Source organism: Podarcis melisellensis (assembly GCF_964234715.1).
Source record: "Podarcis melisellensis genome assembly, chromosome: 12".
NCBI classification, from domain to species: Eukaryota; Metazoa; Chordata; class Lepidosauria; order Squamata; family Lacertidae; genus Podarcis; species Podarcis melisellensis.
Genome location: NC_138544.1, coordinates 6924179 through 6944272, shown reverse-complemented (window position 1 = coordinate 6944272; position 20094 = coordinate 6924179). Strand labels below are relative to the sequence as shown.

Sequence of the window (20094 nt, the reverse complement as noted above, 5' to 3'; positions counted from 1 at the left end):
GATGATAGATTAGATAGATAGATAGATAGATAGATAGATGATAGATTAGATAGATAGATAGATAGATGATAGATAGATAGATGATAGATAGATAGATAGATAGATAGATAGATAGATAGATAGATAGATAGATAGATGATAGATATAGATAGATAGATAGATGATAGATAGATAGATAGATAGATGATAGATAGATAGATAGATAGATAGATAGATAGATAGATAGATAGATATAGGTAAAGGTAAAGGTACCCCTGCCCGTACGGGCCAGTCGTGTCCAACTCTAGGGTTGCTCATCTAGCTCTAGAGGCCGTGAGCCGGCACCTTCCGAAGACACTTCCGGGTCACGTGGCCAGCGTGACAAAGCTGCTCTGGCAAGCCTGTACCAGCTCAGCACATGGAAATGCCATTTACCTTCCCGCTATAAAGCGGTACCTAGTTATCTACTTGCACTTAAGAGTGCTTTCGAACTGCTAGGTGGGCAGGAGCTGGGACCGAACGACGGGAGCTCACCCCACCGCTGGGATTCGAACCGCCGACCATACGATCAGCAAGTCCTAGGCACTGAGGTTTTACCCACAGCGCCACCCACGTCCCTAGATAGATAGATAGATAAATAACCACCCCCTGTTTATCCCTTCCTCTCCTTCCTCCCCCCCCAGCCACTCTTAAGAATATAAAAAGGTAAAGGGACCCCTGACCATTAGGTCCAGTCGTGGCCGACTCTGGGGTTGTGGGCTCATCTCGCTTTATTGGCTGAGGGAGCTGGTGTACAGCTTCCGGGTCATGTGGCCAGCATGACTAAGCCGCTTCTGGCTGACCAGAGCAGCGCACGGAAACACCGTTTACCTTCCCACCAGAGCGGTACCTATTTATCTACTTGCACTTTGACATGCTTTCGAACTGATAGGTTGGCAGGAGCAGGGACTGAGCAACGGGAGCGCACCCCATTGTGGGAATTCGAACCACTGACCTTCTGATCAGCAAGTCCTAGGCTCTGTGGTTTGACCCACAGTGCAACCCGCGTCCCCTTTGGAACATAGGAAGCTGCCTTATACTGTGTCTGACCATGGGTGCATATTGCTCTGTAATGTCTATACTGACTGGCAGTGGCTTTTCAGGGTTTCAGTCAGGTTGTCTCTCCCATCCTTACCTGGAGATTCCAGGGATTAAACCTGGGAGCTTCTGTATGCAAGCAATGCTTGACCACTGACCTACAACCCTTCTCACTGCAGCAGCAAACATATCTAGGAATCCTGGCAGAATATGATATGGCTGGGGTGTAAGTGGCAGGTGGGGAAATGGTTAAAAGCCACCTCATTCCTCTCCCCCATAAATTATGCCACATGCACTTCTCTTAGTGCTTTTTAAAAAGATGTATGGCAGATAAAAAAGATGTATAGCAGAGACATCACCTTGCCAACAAAGGTCCATATAGTTAAAGCTATGGTTTTCCATAGTGATGTATGGAAGTGAGAGCTGGACCATAAGAAGGCTGATCGTCAAAGAATTGATGCTTTTGAATTGTGTGCTGGAGGAGACTCTTGAGAGTCCCATGGACTGCAAGAAGATCAAACCTCTCCATTCTGAAGGAAATCAGCCCTGAGTGCTCACTGGAAGGACAGATCCTGAAGCTGAGACTCCAATACTTTGGCCACCTCATGAGAAGAGAAGACTCCCTTGAAAAGACCCTGATGTTGGGAAAGATGGAGGGCACAAGGAGAAGGGGACAACAGAGGACGAGGTGGTTCTCGAAGCTACCAGCATGAGTTTGACCAAACTGTGGGAGGCAGTGGAAGACAGGAGAGAAGAGAGTTTTGGATTTGATATCCCGCTTTATCACTACCCGAAGGAGTCTCAAAGTGGCTAACATTCTCCTTTCCCTTCCTCCCCCACAACAAACACTCTGTGAGGTGAGTGGGGCTGAGAGACTTCAAAGAAGTGTGACTAGCCCAAGGTCACCCAGCAGCTGCATGTGGAGGAGCGGGGAATCGAACCCGGTTCACCAGATTACGAGTCTACCGCTCTTAACCACTACACCACACTGGCGTGCTCTGGTCCATGGGGTCACGAAGAGTCAGACACGACTAAACGACTAAACAACAACAACATGGCAGGTATCCTGCTTCTCATACCTTGGCCTTCCACAGTTGATCATTTATATTGCCTCCTTTAACCAAAGGATTGATGTGAAGCATAGTTAACATCTAGAAAGCATTTAAAGGCTATCACAGCATATCCTGCTGAGCCAAGAACTCATACACCTGCTTCTTTGTCCTCTACAAAACAAAACCTCAGCTCTGGGCTTGTTCATCAGAGTCGCAAGATGGGGGGGGGGGGGAGAATGTTTGTGGCTGTCTGTGGAATGCTCACAAGAGGAGCATTATTCATAAGCTCTAATTAAAAGCATCTTGAGCGTCTCTCTTCACTGCCAGCTGAGTTATGAAATTCCACTGAATTCCTGAGAACCATTCTGGATGCTTTAAATTGACTAAAATGTGATTCTCTTGTTATTCCGGTTGTCTCTTCTCTCAGCTCAGTCAACTACAGCAAGCATCATTGTCTTGGTTTTGGCAGAGACTGGGCAAACATGGCGTGTAATGGTTCACTCAGTAGTGTGTAATTGAAGCATATTACTATCCAGATAATTTCCCCTTTAACTAAAAGGGCTCATATTCCTCACAGTAAATTCCACGTCTAATACTTTGCTCCTGATATTAGTGGTTGCACAAGAGCACACATGCTTAGACTGGGATGTTGCAGTACTGGGATAGATAGATCCAAAGTCTGCCTCAGTATAAAACATGTTGGCACGTCAAGCCATTTTGAGTTCATATGTTAAGAAAAACACTGTGAAATATTGGCTATTCAGGGTGTCAGGCACAGGTGTTTCCCAGATCTTTTTTGAAAGACTAGCTTATTTCCCTTCGGAGCCAGTTTTGCACAGATTTATGCATATGTATGTTCTGTCCAGGACGTGGGTGGTGCTGTGGGTTAAACCACAGAGCCTAGGACTTGCTGATCAGAAGGTCGGCAGTTCGAATCCCCACAACGGGGTGAGCTCCCACTGCTTGGTCCCTGTTTCTGCCAACCTAGCAGTTCAAAAGCACGTCAAAGTGCAAGTAGATAAATAGGTACCGCTCTGGCGGGAAGGTAAATGGTGTTTCCGTGTGCTGTTCTGGTTCGCCAGAAGCGGCTTAGTCATGCTGGCCACATGACCCAGAGGCTGTATGCTGGCTCCCTCAGCCAATAAAGCGAGATGAACGCCACAACCCCAGAGTTGGCCACGACTGGACCTAATGGTAAGGGGTCCCTTTACCTTTACTATGTTCTGTCCTGACTCTGCATTTTTTAAAAAATAAATAAATAATATTTTCTCTCAATGTATGTATATTTAATCACACTCCCTCCCTAAAATAGACATTTTAATATAACTTTTGCTACAAATTTGAGCTGAGAATTTCATCACATAATTTGACCAGTGTGAAATCCAAATAGTACCTGCATTTCAATCCACACATTAATTCAGGAGCAATGCTGGATTAAGGTGCTTGGAGGCCCTGGTGAAATTTCCAAAAGGAGCCAAGATGAGAAAACAAGGCACAAGCTGGTTAAGCAGAATTTGTAGAAACAGTAAAAAAGAAAAAAAAATCCTATTCTATATATCTCCAAATGGGACAGATGCTGCACTTTTTGCCTTCAAATTTGAATAATTATTTTATATTCTAATTCGTATCCACAAGATTCCTGCATTGCAGAGGGTTGGACTTGATTCCCCTCGGGGTGCCTCCCAGCTGTACAATTCAGTGATTCTATGAATGGAGAACTCATCCATTCAGAATAAAAAAGACATCAAAAATTAAATTCAAACACCGCCTATTCTTCCACATCATTCTGTTGTGTATGCAGACCCAGCCTTAGCTGTCATGCCTGCAAGTGTTAAGGATGTAGCGGAGGCTGAGATGTCTGAGCAGGTGACGCTTTGAAGAGGCAAGCAGGAGAATTGCCTCTACACTGAGCAACACACAACAGCTGTACATCAGAAACAGTGAGGTTTGACTACGGGAAGCCCGCAACTTATGTGAAGCTTCCGTTCCACAGATTGTGCGTAAAGCCAAAATCACGTATGGTCAAAACGCATTGGGTGCAATGGCTGGTGGGCTTGCCAGAGTCTTCACGCCCGGACACACAACCCCTTCCCACCCCCTTTTAATTAATTAATTTATATTAACATTGACAAGCCTGCATGGCTGAATACACATGTTAAATGCGCATGAGCAGAGAGTGTTTTGTATGCCTTCTTTGGGGGGGGGGCAGCTGGTTCTCACTTTTTAACCTGCCTTATGGTGTGTGTAGGGACGCAGGTGGCGCTGTGGGTTAAAACACAGAGCCTAGGACTTGCTGATCAGAAGGTTGGCGGTTCGAATCCCTGTGACAGGGTGAGCTCCCGTTGCTCAGTCCCTGCTCCTGCCAACCTAGCAGTTCGAAAGCATGTCAAAGTGCAAGTAGATAAATAGGTACCGCTCCGGCGGAAGGTAAACAGCGTTTCCGTGCGCTGCTCTGGTTCGCCAGAAGCGGCTTAGTCATGCTGGCGACATGACCCAGAAGCTGTACGCCGGCTCCTCAGCCAATAAAGTGAGATGAGCGCCGCAACCCCAGAGTCAGTCATGACTGGACCTAATGGTCAGGCGTCCCTTTACCTTTACCTGTGGTGTGTGTAGGAGGAGCCATAACTCCATGGAGGACATATGCTTTGAAGGCATTAGGTCCCAGTTTCAGGCCCTGGCATTTCCAGTTTAAAAGATCTCAGACTAGAAATCCTCCAAACTGGTGCTCTCCAGAGTAGCCAGTGCTAGGCTTGATAGATCAGTGTTCCAGTTCAATATATAAGGTAGCTGCACATGTTCACATACTGTCTATACACTGATACAGGTTAGTTTCTTTCCTTCTTGCTTTCTTTTTTAGGCTTGGAAATCTCTTGGGATGGAGACAGCTTTGTGGAAGTCATGGCTCCACCACATCTTAAGGGCAGGCTCTGTGGCCTATGTGGCAACTACAATGGACACAAGAGAGATGACCTGATCGGAGGCGACGGGAATTTCAAGTTTGATGTGGATGACTTTGCCGAGTCGTGGCGTGTGGAGTCGAATGAATTCTGTACTCGCCCTCCAAAGAAACAGTTTCCAGAACTGTGCCAAGGAACAGTGAGAGTAAAACTCCGCGCCCATCGGGAATGCCAGAAACTCAAAGCATGGGATTTTCAGACCTGTCACTCAACTGTCGACTACACTACGTTTTATCGGTAAGCTTAGCAAAGCAGGAATCCACTGGAAATCCACTGGAAATGAAAAAGAGGTTGAGGGGACGGGTTACACAAGTACAGTAGTTAGTAAAGAATGGTAACTATGCTATGTACGACACCTTAAGGCAAAAGAGAGGGGTCATTTCAGTCCACAGTGGGCCAAAATGTATTCTCCTCATGCCAGTTTTGAAATACTGTTGAGGTATATGGGACTGAAATTGCAGCCATGCAAATAAGTTAGCCAAGACTGCCAACCCCACAATACTTTTGCTTAGCAAAGTAGGAAATAAATAAACTTGCCATTAAGCAACCGTCAATTTGCTCTGAGGAAGCTCACATTGGATATTGGCTAGTATGCTATTAAGAGGTTAATAGCAAGGAGTAGTCATCATTGTCAAGGAAACTAATTGACACTGCCTATTAAAGGTAAAGTAGCAAAACTCAACCCCAGATGACATAAAAGAGGTAGAAAGCTTGGCTGATATTTCTCTCAAAAAAATTGTTTGTTCTGTAAAGCCATTTGAAGCTAAATAGTATCCTTTTGAAAGGTTCACAATATATTTTCTAAAGGGATTTGTGCCTTCACAGCAAGAAAACTTTGCTATGCATTCTGATAGGTGGAAAAAAGGATTTAATGGTCATTGATGGTGAAGGTTTATAAATGGAAATAGTTTCAAATGATAATGGATAATTTATAGCGGGTTCCCTGAATGATCACCTAGCTGGGATTCTTATTTACCAGAGGGGACCAGACAAGTTGCTATTCACAAGCCTGTCCTGTGAGCATTTAAAACAGATCTGCTTAGTGTCGTTGTGCTAATAGCATAATTTGCTCATTTGAGTATAAACCATGAAAAATACTTTTCTGAGATTAGCTTTATCAGCTAGGATGACAAAGGGAAAATCAAATCTACGTTCATCTAAGTCCATGGAAATGTTAACACATTTCTTCATCCAAACTATGAGGACATCGCTTTCTGTTTCTTGTTCAGCACGTATGTAGCCATCTTCCAGGAAATATACAAGTTTTTTATTTCATTTGATTTTGGCTGGTGTGAAAAATAAAGGTGTATTGATTTTGGACTGCGCAAAGGTGGGTAGACGTAACTGTGCTTCAGAGTTTACACATCTGTCACGACTGTGCTGGCATTTCTCCAGTGTTTTCTGCAGTGAAGGAAATGAAAGGTAGATGAGCGTCTCTAAACCCAAAGTGAATATATACCAAGAGTTATGTCCAGTGCTTAGTGTTATTAGTCTGTTTCCCCCCCACTTTATGTCACATTTACTGCTTGTTATTTTGGTGTAGACAAGGAATATACGTATGATTGCCATAAAGAGTGTGATGACTGCACAAAGTGTATTGCACTTCTGGCTGCTAAACGGCATCTGTGGAAATTCATGTGTGTTATTACACCCTAATGGCTTCGCCCCAAACAAGCCTTGATGAAGGCTTCACAGATACTGCCAACAGCATGAGAGTTGCTTGCGCATGCTGTGATCCCACCTGTGAATAGCATGATCATATAGACAGACCCCTTTCCCCCACCTACATGGCTTCTCCCCAAGCAGCTGGAATTCAGTTGGATGGAAAATGCATAATTTGGGTGGTTGGCCTCACTCACGTAATCTACACAAAGGCCACTGCACCATGGGTTCACAACACACAGAAGCAACTCTTAAGCTTCAGACTGTGATAGTGCAGAAGACTGTGTAGCCTTTTGGAGTTCGCCGATTGGGTCTGCGTTGCTCCGGGACAGGAGGAAGGAAGTCAAAATGACACCGAGTTGGTTCAAAGAAAGAGTTTATTCTGCTCTCTGGATAGCAGAAGGCACTTGCATGGTGAGTCCACAGCAAGTCCAAAGAAATGACAAGTTTCATGCAGTATATATATCCTCCAGGCATCCTCTCCCCTTTCCCCAGCCACGTCAACTTGTATACGCAGGTTGACATCACATATGTTCCTGCTCTGGTACTCTCAACCATAAAAGGATCTTCCTTCCTGTACTTCTGACCATAAAAGGATCTTCTTCTTCCTACTCTTATCTGGGAAGACGCCATAATCTCCGGGAACACGCTTTTGGCGTTTTCCCCGGACATTGGCCTTGTGCGTATCTTGTGGTCAGCACATAAGATAAAGTTCTGACTTTTTTTCTTTGTTCCCCTGGAGAGCCAAGGCCATCCCTTGCCATGACTGATAATGGAGAGAACTGTTTATGCAGTTGTGTCCTTATTATGGTTTTGCTCAACAGTTCAAGTTTTACACATTTAAAAGTGCTCTCTTTTGAAAGAACAAAAGGGGGAGTTGAGTCAGTTTTTAAACTTACTACACAGAAACCCATTCCTTCAACTGGAGAGCTGGAATATGTGCAAAGGATAATAATAATAGTAATTTATTATTTGCACCCCGCCCATCTGGCTGGGTTTCCCCAGCCACTCTGGGCGGCTTCCACAGAGACCAAAAATACACTAAAATATCACACATTAAAAACTTCCCTGAACAGGGCTGCCTTAAGATGTCTTCTGAATGTCAGGTAGTTGTTTATCACTTTGACATCTGATGGGAGGGCGTTCCACAGGGCGGGCGCCACTACCGAGAAGGCCCTCTGCCTGGTTCCCTGGATGAGATTAATACTACAATATATTATATACTGAACCTGAAGCAATGCTGAAATATAGTCCAAAAAAGAAGAAAGGGTATTTTGTTGCACTTGTGGTATTTTGTTTTCCTCTGTTGTGCTAGATCAACAAAGAGCATTAGGAATGCTTGTGCAAGGGAGAACTGTTGCCTGTATTTCAGCAATAGTTTAAATTTTACTTCTGCCATTTTTCACAGGTAAGTGATGAAAACTGGAAATGAGGACCAGGTACGGAGGAATCAGGCTTTATTTCATCAAGCACAGCATCTGCGCTTTTCTTTCCATAATGGGGAGTCCCCCCTATTTCCTCTTCTTAAGGTTCTTACGATGAATTTAGTGTACTAAATTTCTTGACAGCAGGAACAAAAGTGATTTATATCTTGGCAAAGGCAGATACCAAACATCACAGCAAAAAATGATGTGCAAAGGTTACCGTAGCTAGTTTCCTCTTTCCACAATAGAAAATAAAATTGCACGTGGCCAGAATTTTTGTAAAGGCTATGTCTTCTGAAGATTAGGTGCTTTACTTCAAAGAGCACACTGTTGCTAAACCATTTATGACTTTAAAAACAAAAATCCAGGCCCTGCTTGATCAGAGGAAGGTCCATCTTACCGAGCATCCTGTTATCCACAGTCAGTGCCGGATTTGTTGTTGTTGTTGTTTAGTCGTTTAGTCATGTCCGACTTTTTGTGACCCCATGGACCAGAGCACACCAGGCACTCCTGTCTTCCACTGCCTCCCGCAGTTTGGTCAAACTCATGTTGGTAGCTTTGAGAACACTGTCCAACCATCTCGTCCTCTGTCGTCCCCTTCTCCTTGGGCCCTCCATCTTTCCCAACATCAAGGTCTTTTCCAGGGAGTCTTCTCTTCTCATGAGGTGGCCAAAGTATTGGAGCCTCAGCTTCACAATCTGTCCTTCCAGTGAGCACTCAGGGCTGATTTCCTTCAGAATGGATAGGTTTGATCTTCTTGCAGTCCATGGGACTCTCAAGAGTCTCCTCCAGCACCATAATTCAAAAGCATCAATTCTTTGGTGATCAGCCTTCTTTATGGTCCAGCTCTCACTTCCATACATCACTACTGGGAAAACTATAGCTTTAACTATACAGACCTTTGTTGGCAAGGTGATGTCTCTTCCTAAAATGGTTAAAAAGTGTACGTTTGCACATAATAGACTTTTGGACCACAAACTTTATAGATGACGTGCAATTGTATTGTGTGAAGATGAGGTGAGCATCCTCGCCCTGCCGCGGGTTGATTTGTGGAGATTGAGTTGTTCTGCAGATTTAATGTGTTATGAAAGAAGGAACATTCTGTAGATTGCAGGATTGTTGGCAGGCCTGTTGCTTTCTTTCCATTCCAATGTTTTCTGTTTGAAACCTGAGCAGAAACACTGTGCCATTTTTATCCAGATCATCAACACTCTCTTAATTTTCACTACAGTGCTTTTTAAGAGATCTATTGTTGATAAGTTTTCTGAGAAATATATCTGTGCAAGAACATTTAAAATTATGATACGTTCTGAAATACCAAAAAAGGCAATCAACCAAGCATTTCAGCCATCTTATGACATTGTGTTAACAATGCAATTTGTGTGATGACATCTTAACTTCAGTTTTAAGATTCTTTTCTTGACTTGTGATTTATTCCCTATTTAGGAATCCAAAGCATACAGCAATGCCGCTATTTGGGTTAACTTTTATGTATGCAAAACTAAAAATTTGAGTTGCAGGTTGTTTGAAAAGTGCCCAAGGAACAGTGGCACCATGTAAGGAAAAGGTACAGCTTTTAGTTCCTTTTCAAACTATAAGCAGTGATTGCATTACAAGTTTAGACTCCCCTTTACTTTCTGCTCATTATTCTATTTAGCAAGAGCATCCTTTTTAGGCTACTTTTAAGGACATTGTGTGGGTTCCCTACCTACCTCCTCCTGTATCTGCTGTTCCACTTCCTGTCAGGTATATTCAAGAGCAGATCTACCCCACAGTAAATCTACTTGCTTGATGGTGAGCCAGTAACAACTAAATGCAGACCATATTTTATCAGTAACCTGAACATGCACGGCTGTGTCTATATGACTCTGTCCACGGACAAAGTCTCTCTGCAAATGGTATTTTCTGGATGTATTGCCAAAGGTAACACCTTCAGACTCTCTAGCATGTACTCCCTGTGTTGATTCGGGTTGGTCAGGTGGTAGAGTCACCATTGCAGAGCATACTCCTATGATGAAACCATACACAGTTGTGACTTGTGACAGTTGCACACACTCCACGGTGCTGTGGAATCAGACTACAGGGAAGTGCTCGTCCACTGATAGGTTAATGTGTAGGAAATGGGTGTGCAAAATTCTAGTACAAGTTGTTAGCAAAGGGAGTGGGGAGTGGGCCACAAGTGGAAGGTAGCCTGAATGTTTGAAACTTCCCTCAATAATTTTTTGAATTTCATTGTTAAAATTAAATATTTTGTTATTTTGTCAGATTTTTGTGAAACAGAATTTACAAGAGGTTCCATAAGCGCTGTCTTTTATGCAGATATAATGTCTCCATATTGAAATGCTGAAATTTAGTCTTTCACATACAGTGGTGCCCCGCAAGACGAACGCCTCGCAAGACGGAAAACCCGCTAGACGAAAGGGTTTTCCGTTTTGGAGGCGCGTCGCAAAACGAATTTCCCTATGGGCTTGCTTCGCAAGACGAAAAAGTCTTGCGAGTTCCTTCGGGGTTTTTTCCCTTTCCCCCCCTTTTCCTAAGCCGCTAAGCCGCTTATCAGCTGATCCGCTAAAAGCCGCTAAACCGCTAATAGAGCTAATCCGCTAAGCTGTCAATGGGCTTGCTTCACAAGACGAAAAAACCGCTAGACGAAGAGCCTCACGGAACGGATTAATTTTGTCTTGCGAGGCACCACTGTACCTGTTTATGTGCCTTATGGCAATGCTCCAGTTAATGTGACTGCAACAATTAGTCCCAAATTAAGAAATCTATATGAGACTTTATGTGTAACAGTCTCTTGTTAAGGCGTTCCTACCTAGTATTTTTCTTTTTTCTGAAATCAGTCGCTGGCTGCCAAGTACGCATTAATTACAATGGTTAAATAGTATGTTCATTGGCATAGAAGAAAGTCACATACCTTGGTTTTTTTAAAGGTGTATTGCTTTTTAATCACCTCCATCCAGACATACAAAAGTAAAAGCTGATAGGCAATGTGGTAGTTGGCCTCATTTAATGTAATCAGTTTTTGAAGCACATTTGGTATGATGCAAATGCAATTAATTTATCTGTGTTAAATAATCCTGTGTAGCAAGAGAAACACTGTTAGAAAAATAGGCCGCTGTGGAAAAATAACTAACATTTAAGTATGCATGGATGGAGACATACGACGTTTCCACTAATCTAGAAAATATTCAGACTAAAACTAAGCAGGAAGATCTGGAATATGCCCTAGCCTTTTGAGAGGAACACAATAATGTAGGGCGTTCCCCCTTGATTCTGCCTTACCCTCTGTGCCCAAACATAACCTGACTGACACCTGGGGTGCACATGCAAGTCTACAGCCAATCCTGAGCACAGGATGGAAGTAATTCCCATTGAATTTTGTGAAGCTTAGTCCCAGGAACCTTCATATAAGATTGGTAATTCAGACTCATGCGAGTGAAGTAGAATTTGCTTTATGCAACTCTTTATCTGTGGTACCTTCAAGATATGGAGTGTATTAAATACCTAGGAATCTATGTAATAATAATAATAATAATTAATAATGATTTATTTATACCCCGTCCATCTGGCTGGGTTTTCCCAGCCACTCTGGGCGGCTCTCAGCAGAATAGTAAAAACACAATAAAGCATCAAACATTAAAAACTTCCCTAAACAGGGCTGCCTTCAGATGTATTCTAAATGCACAACAGCATTAAGGGTGTGTGTGTGTCTTTTTTACATAACATTTAGCTACTACCCCTACAGCTTCTACAGTTTGTTTCTGTGATTCCACAGTACTGTACTGCTCATAGAGACTATTTATAATTGCTTCTTGCTTAAAAACCTTCCTTAGTATTATTTTCTATAACTTTGAACACAGTCACAGATGTTTTCAACCACCCAACAACACCATTGGCGCTTATGCTTGCCAGTTAGGTGATATCAGGGCTCAACTCAGATTAGTATTTTTCAGACTATCCATGAACATCTGCCCATTATAAGGTATTTCATACAGTGTACAGAGAACTATACTTGTCTGTTTTATAGAAGTACCCCAGGAACCTTGAAGTTGGAGGAAACCCACTGCCCCCTCCTTTGTGTTTGTGGTTATTACAGCTGTAAAACATTGAAACTATGCCAGAGGATTCACAGATGTCTCTTTCCCCATTGAGATACTGGGACTGGGATACTGAGAAGGAGGGTGTGCGGGTTGGACATCAGATTCCGACAAGACCGCAGCGCTGGACAGACATCATTCACCTGGGACTCCCAATGGCTTCCTTCCAGTCTAGGAATGGCGTATCTCCCCTGTGACCCACTTTATGCTCTCCCTCTTTGAGAAGCTAATGATTTTTGTTGTTGCTCTTCAGGAGCTGGGAAAGAATTTATAGGGAAACCAGATGAAGAAGCATACTATTTTGTAATTAGAACTTAGAAGTTCTTCTTGGTTAAAAAAGATGGCATGTCAGGAATGCTCCTTTTGGTCCCCCCTAATTATACAATGGTACCATGTTTCTATATTAAGTAGATATGGTTTCTTAGCAGGAACACACAATTCTCTCTCTAGTTATACTGCGTGCTTGTTATTTTTATCCAGCAGAAATCCCTAGCTTTTTGGTTCATTACTCGAGTCATTGAAATCTGAGTCTGATGTTTCATAAGCATCTGCTGCCTCTCCCTGTCTGAAGAATGTGCCTGCAATTCAGAGGGTCATTTGGGTAGGTCCCTATAGGCATGGGGAAAATGCTTTTAGAAAGGTTTGGGCAACCAGAGCAAGGGGGAATAGGTACTTCTTTAGGTGCCTACATGCAGTTGAACTCCCAGAAGCATTCCCTACCTTCCTTCTAAATTGCCATTGCTTGTCACATAGCTACACTACCAGCAAGATTCATGGTCATGGTGACTTTCTCTACTCCCTCCTCATGCATCAGGCCACCCTTCCCCAACCAGGTGCCCTCCAGATGTTTTGGACTCCTGAATTCCATCATCCTCTGCCAGTAACAGCCTAAGTTGGTTTAAATTATAACCCATTGAAATCAATGCAACAAGTTAGCTATACTTAAGTCCCATTGATTCCATTGAACACTAAGTGCAATTTATTATTATTATTATTATTATTATTATTATTATTATTATTATTATACCCCACCCATCTGGCTGGGTTTCCCCAGCCACTTTGGGCTTCTTCCAACACATATAAAAACATAATAAAGCATCAGGCATTAAAAACTTCCTGATACAGGGCTAACCAACTTAGTATGGATCCAGTACTTTGGTTGTGATGCTTGCATTATAGTCCTATTTATTACCAGCAGTTGCTAGAGCAATTATCATTTTTTTTAAAAAACAAAACAGAAAGCCCTACTTTAAAATTCTTTACACTACTTTACCCTCACTTGCCTAAGTAGACTAGGGCAGAGGTTCATTACATGCCATAGAATCATAGAATCTTAGAGTTGGTAGGCATCCAAAGGTCATCTGGTCCAAGCCCCTGCCATGCAAGAATCTTGGCTAAAGTATGCATGACAGATGGCCATCCAACCTCCAAGGACAGAGGTGCCCAAGACTACTCAGTGCCATGGCTGAGAGAGGATTTGAAGTCTCAAAACCTTTTTGTGTGCCAGTGTGGTGTAGTGGTTAAGAGCAGAGGACTCGTAATCTGGTGAACCGGGTTCGCTTCCCCGCTCCTCCACATGCATCTGCTGGGTGACCTCGGGCCAGTCACACTTCTCTTTTTTTTAAAAGATATTTATTGAAGTTTCAAAAATTATATAAAAGCATAACAATAATACAAACAAAACACAAACAAAAACAAGTATAATTTCAGTCCCTTATTTTCTTATAACTTACTTCCCCGACCTCCTCATACCTCCCCTTTCTGTATTCCAGTTTCTAATTATTAGTTCAGCAAATCCTCTCCCTTAATTTTCATTTAATTTTTAGCCTTTCTTTTCTTTTTACTTAATCATTACAGCTGAAAACCACTTAATTTCTAATCCAACGTCAATCTAACATTCATTAATTTTGCAATGTTTCCTAAGATAATAATTAAATTTCTTCCAATCTTCTTCCGCCGTCTCTCTTCCCTGGTCTCAGATTCTGCCAGTCATTTCTGCCAGTCCCATATAGTCTATCACCTTCATCTGCCATTCTTCCAAGGTGGGTAGATCTTGTGTCTTCCAATACTTTACGATGAGTATTCTTGCTGCTGTTGTAGCATACATAAAGAATGTTCTATCCTTCTTTGGCACCAGTCACACTTCTCTGAAGTCTCTCAGCCTCACTCACCTCACAGGTGTTCGTTGTGGGGGAGGAAGGGAAAGGAGAATGTTAGCCGCTTTGAGACTCCTTAGGGTAGTGATAAAGCGGGATATCAAATCCAAACTCTTCTTCTTCTTTTACAAAGCAGTGGCTATCTCTAGTCTCCAAGAAAACAGATGAGCTCGCAGCCTCATTAGGACCAGGAGTCCCTGCTTCCAGAAGGCAATAGTTATATACTCTCCAAGAACACTGTAGCAGTCACGTAGTTTTCAGTTGGAGCATATTGCACTCTGTCAATTACACCTAATCTTGACTGTAGTCCAGGGCTTCTTCAAACTAGTGTTCTCCAGATGTTGTTCAGCTACAGTTCCCATCGTACCTGAGCTTTAGCCATGCTTGCTAGGGCTGTTGGGAGTTTTAGTCTAAAACATCTGGCAGGAGCCAGGTTGGAGGAGGTTTCTTCCATCCTTAAGGAAACACAGCATTGGCAAAGAGTGCTAAGTAGCACACACTCTCCCCCTTTCCCATTGTGAGTATAGCACCAGGGCCTTTTCATTCGGCTACACACAAAATCAGGGTAAAAACACCCACATTGACTACATACAAAACCCCCTCTAAACTACATCACAAAATAACACATTATTATACCTTATCATTTCTTCTTTTAAAAAACAAAGGAACTTTCACTCAAGGTATGCAGATTAGCAAGCATTTTTTAGAGCACTCCACTAAGTGGCAGACTTCCTAATGTCTATGCAGAAAGGTTGCAGCATTCTAGAGAAAATGAGAGTAAGAAGCAACATGATATAATGTTTAACAAAATTATGCATGGCATGGAGAATGTGGATGAAGTTTTTCTGCTTCCCTCAGCGCTGGAATTTGTGAATATCTAATGAAACTGAGTGTTGGAGGTTTGGGGACAGACAAAAGAAATAGTTTCTCTACATGATGGACTTCACTCCTGATGGCCACCAATTTAGATGGCTTTCAAAGAGGATTAGACAAATTCATACAGGTAAAAGCTGTCAGTGGCTACTGGCCAGTGATGGCTATGCTCTGCCCTCACAGTTGGAGGCTGTAGGTTTCTGAATACCATTTCCTGGAAACCAAAAGTGAGGAATAATAATAATAATAATAATAATAATAAGAAGAAGAAGAAGAAGAAGAAGAAGAAGAAGAAGAAGAAGAAGAAGAAGAAGAAGTATTTATTATTTGTACCCCTCCCATCTGGCTGGGTTTCCCCAGCAACTTTGGGCAGCTTCCAACAAAGATTAAAAATACATTAAAATGTCACACATTAAAAACTTCCCTAAACAGGGCTACCTTCAGATGTCTTCTAAATGTCAGGTAGTTGTTTATCTCTTTGACATCTGATGGGAGGGCGTTCCACAGGGCGGGCACCACTACCAAGAAGGCCCTCTGCCTGGTTCCCAGTAGCTTTGCTTCTCGCAGTGAGGGAACTGCCAGAAGGCCCTCGGTGCTGGACCTCAGAGTCTGGGCAGAATGATGGGGGTGGCGGCACTCCTTCAGGTATACTGGGCTGAGGCCATTTAGGGCTTTAAAGGTCAACACCAACACTTTGAATTGTGCTCAGATATGTACTGGGAGCCAATGTAAGTCTTTCAAGACCGGTGTTATGTGGTCTCGGCAGCCTCCCCCAGTCACCAGTCTCGCTGCCACATTCTGGATTAGTTGTAGTTTCCGGGTCACCTTCAAAGGTACCCCCACGTAAAAGGTGTTATTGCATCCTGCTAGCAGGTTCCCCACAGGTTCCTCCCCATGAGAACAAGATGTTGGACTAGACAGGCCATTGGTTTGACCCAGCAGACTCTTCTTATATTCTTAAATTCTTCATGCCTAATCTGTTCTGTGCTTGTCCCATTTTTAGGTGCACACTTAAACATCTTAGGGGTACACCTGAAAATGTAACGTGTAATTGAACTGCAGTAGAATTCAAATATATCTTCCCAAATAAGAACATGGTAAACAGCTTATATCTGCTCATTTGCTATTTCTGTGGGCTGCTGCTGGCTTTCAGATTCATAGGGCCTGAGGGGAGATTTTTCCTTCATGACCTGACTGATTGGATTTGAAGATTCAGTGACTAAACAGAAGAAGAGTGTATTGGTATGACTGGGTTTACACTTCAGCCTATACTGACTGTAGGGAATCACTGTTGTTAAACTCCAGACCTCTGTGATTTTGCCAGAGTGGTTCTTCAGCCCTTAAATAAATGTTGTGTACTCTGGGTATGTCTGCCTGTGTATTGGAGAAGCTAAGGGACTGAGAGATAGCTTTCTTTGTTTTCTCATTTAAGCTTTACAACCAAAAACAGCTGAAGCACCATTTGGGAAACGGATTTATATGAATTCCTCTTACTGGAAATGTTTATACTTTCTTCCTGAGAAATAGCCCAAGTGTCTTGATATTATAGCATAAGCTTCAAATCTGTGCAAGTTGGAAGGAAATGGAAGGGAAGAGAGTACCTTTGCAGAGAACCTTAGCGTATCATTCCCTGTGAAGAAGTTTTGAAAAATGCCTGCCATGTAGTTGGATCTCTTTCCAAGGCAAATATATATCTTTCAGAAATATTGCTGCGGACTACAGAGTTAAATGCCTTTTGGGGCATTGGAGAGAGATGGGGATTACATAGCGGCATTTGGGGAGAATGGAGGCAAAAGAAAAATCACATAGGATCAACTTAAACATTATGAGTTTTTACTAAGTGACTCTTGGAAGCTGTTGGTAATCCCTGATTGATCTGTTTCAGACTTAACTTATTGTTAGGTCAGTTCAATTCTCTGGTAGGGAATTTAAAAGAAGAACATACTCTGTCTGAAATAAAATACGTATTGAGTGTGCCAAATGATGGAATTAAGGCACAAAATACAGGAAATCCTTCTTTGAATTATTGATGACTAAGCTACTTAGCTCGACGTTATTGATAGATAGAAATAAATAAATAAATATTACATTGAGTTTCTTCCCAAATGTGTGCCCTGTTTCACTTCCAAATACGCCTTTAGGGATACGGTGGAGCTGAACAACCTTCCTACCCCCAACTCCTGTTGCAGGGCCCCCGCCCCCGCTGCCCCTGTCTCTGATTCAAACTTACATTGCTGGAGGGTGGGGAAAATTCAATGCTGTGCGTCCATTAGTCCCTTGATGTTACCTCAACTTTTTGGCAGCTTCCAAAGCCACCAGGGACTGGAATAAAAATAGTTCCCATAGTTCCTGACACTCGGAGCAAACTGACCCTGAGGCAGTTTGGTTGTTCTGCCGAATAGTGAGGAGAATTTTTCCATTCATCTAATTCTGGTCAGAAATATGAGTCTCAAGAAGAGTAGTAAAATTCCTCCCACCTGAAGCTACATAACAGCAGCTTACCTTCTGATTACATGAGCACCATGGTAACTTATAACTTGGGACGTGGGTGGTGTTGTGGTGCAAACCACTGAGCCTCGGGCTTGCTGATCAGAAGGTCGGCGGTTCAAATCCCTGTGACAGGGTGAACTCCCATTTTTTGGTCCCAGCTCCTGCCAACCTAGCAGTTCGAAAGCACGTCAAAGTGCAGGATTTACCGGCAGGAAGGTAAACGGCATTTCCGTAAGCTGCTCTGGTTTCGCCAAAAGCGGCTCAGTCATGCTGGTCACATGACCCAGAAAAACTGTGGACAGACGTCAGCTCCCTCGGCCAGTAAAGTGAGATGAGTGCTGCAACCCCAGAGTCGTTCGCGACTGGACTTGACTGTCAGGGGTCCTTTACCTTTAATTTCTAACTTAGGAAAGACTGAAGTTGTTACAGGGAGCCATGGCATGATGTCATGGGAATTGTGCCTGGTGGTGTCCCACAGGGTTCCATCTTGTCCTCCATGCTGTTGTCATTGGGAGGTTTGGAGTGAAGAATTGTCAATATACACATGGCACCCACTCTATCTTTGTCCATCTGAACTGAGAGAGGCTAAAATAAAATGAAGCCAAATCCTGAGAAGACAGTAGTGTTACGTGTTCTGAGTTCTCATGTCTGGGAGATGTGAAGACACCCTGCTCTGTACAGGGCTACACTCCCTTGGAAGCAGCAGATCTTCTTCTTGGTTTTTTGGCCATAACTCATAGCCGAGTAAGATTGTCTTCCATAAACACGGTTTTAACAATGAGTCCGTAAGTTACTGTGGAGACCAATTCTGGATCCACACATCCTTCCACGGTGGGGACATTGGTTTCCAGGTGGGAGTTGAACACGGTGTGGATTTGTCAAGCGTGCCTTCCTCTTAGCATGTTTCTCCCTTGTGTCCTGAGTTTGAGTGTCTTCAAAGCCCATGACACCTCTGGTAAAGGCTGTTCTCCAGCTGGAGCACTCACAGGCCAGTGTTTCCCACTTGTCGGTGTTTATACTACATTTTTTAAGATTTGCCTTGAGATAGTCTTTAAACCTCTTTTGTTGACCACCAGCATAACGCTTTCCATTTTTAAGTTCGGAATAGAGTAGTTGCTTTGGAAGGCGATCATCAGGCATCCGCACAACATGAGCAGTCCAACGAAGTTAATGTTGAAGAATCATTGCTTCAACACTGGTGATCTTTGCTTCTTCCAGTACACTGGTATTAGTTCGCCTGTCTTCCCAAGCGATGTGTAAAAAATTTCAGAGACATCCTTCATGGAATCTTTCGAGGAGTTGAAGATGGTGTTTATAAGTGGTCCATGTTTCACAAGCATATAATAAGGTTGGTAGTACAATAGCTTTGTAAACAAGCATTTGTGAATGTCCCGGTCCTCAAACACTCTGCTTGCAAGTCAACAGCTTGCAGGTGTCCCCAGAATCAGCAAAGTCAGTGGAGGCTCAGGTGGTCTCAGTGGCTGGGAGTTCCTTTTACCAGCTCTGTCTGTTTCCCCATCAGCAGCTCCTTTTGGACAAAAATTACTTGGTTGCTGCACTCCATGCTGTGATACCTTACAGATTGGCTTTTTGCAGTGTTCTGTATATGGTGCTGCCCTTGAAGATGACTTGGAAATTTCAGTTACTCCAAAATGCAGCAGCTAGGGTTGTTGTTGTTAATTTAATTTCTATACTGTTCTTCATCTGAGGATTACAGGCGGTTGACATTATAAAACCACAAAACCACATAATGTACATAATATAAAAACAAACAGAAACAATACCCCCATCACTCAGTTTGAAAAGGCCACAGATTGTTTAATTCGCCAAAGGGGTAGGTTTTTGATTGGTGCCTAAAGATATGGAATGAAGGAGCCAGGCAAGCCTCCCTGGGGAGAACATTCCACAAGTGGGAAGCCACCAAAGAAAAGGCCCACTCTCCTGTTGCCACCCAGTACAAAGAAGAGCCTCAGATGATGGTAGCAGAGTCCGGGTCGGTTCATATTGAGAGAGGTGGTCCTTGAGGTATTGCAGTTCCATTTAGGTCTCACAGAAGTGTTATAAAACAGCTGCATTACTTGCTAGTTGTGGCGTTCGCCTGTTTTTTTTGGAATGTCTGTACAGGGGGGAAGAAAGAGTTAATAGGTAGACCAATAGAAAAGCCAGAGGCGGAGCATACCTGTTTATAAAATGGGCTTAGCCCGAGGTTTAGACCGTTGGTTGGTTGGTTGGTAAGAAGCAGATGGGAAAGCAGTTGGCAGACAGGTGGAAATAGAGAGACAGTTAGTGCAGTTGGTTCTTGTGTGAGGGGAGCTAGAAGAGTTAGA

General features: G+C 43.1%; 1 protein-coding gene and 1 long non-coding RNA gene across 2 annotated transcripts in view; one reads left to right on the top strand and one right to left on the bottom strand.

The window, feature by feature from the left end:
- Nucleotides 1-20094, bottom strand: part of LOC309380944 — a 220541-nt gene that overhangs the window by 144973 nt on the left and 55474 nt on the right. The gene's annotated exons all lie outside the window — the stretch shown is intronic.
- Nucleotides 1-20094, top strand: part of BMPER (BMP binding endothelial regulator) — a 172267-nt gene that overhangs the window by 117405 nt on the left and 34768 nt on the right. Inside the window, exon 13 of the mRNA XM_081931106.1 lies at nt 4966-5302. Within this exon, the coding sequence (XP_081787232.1) occupies nt 4966-5302 (337 nt within the window). The remainder of the gene's footprint in view (nt 1-4965; nt 5303-20094) is intronic.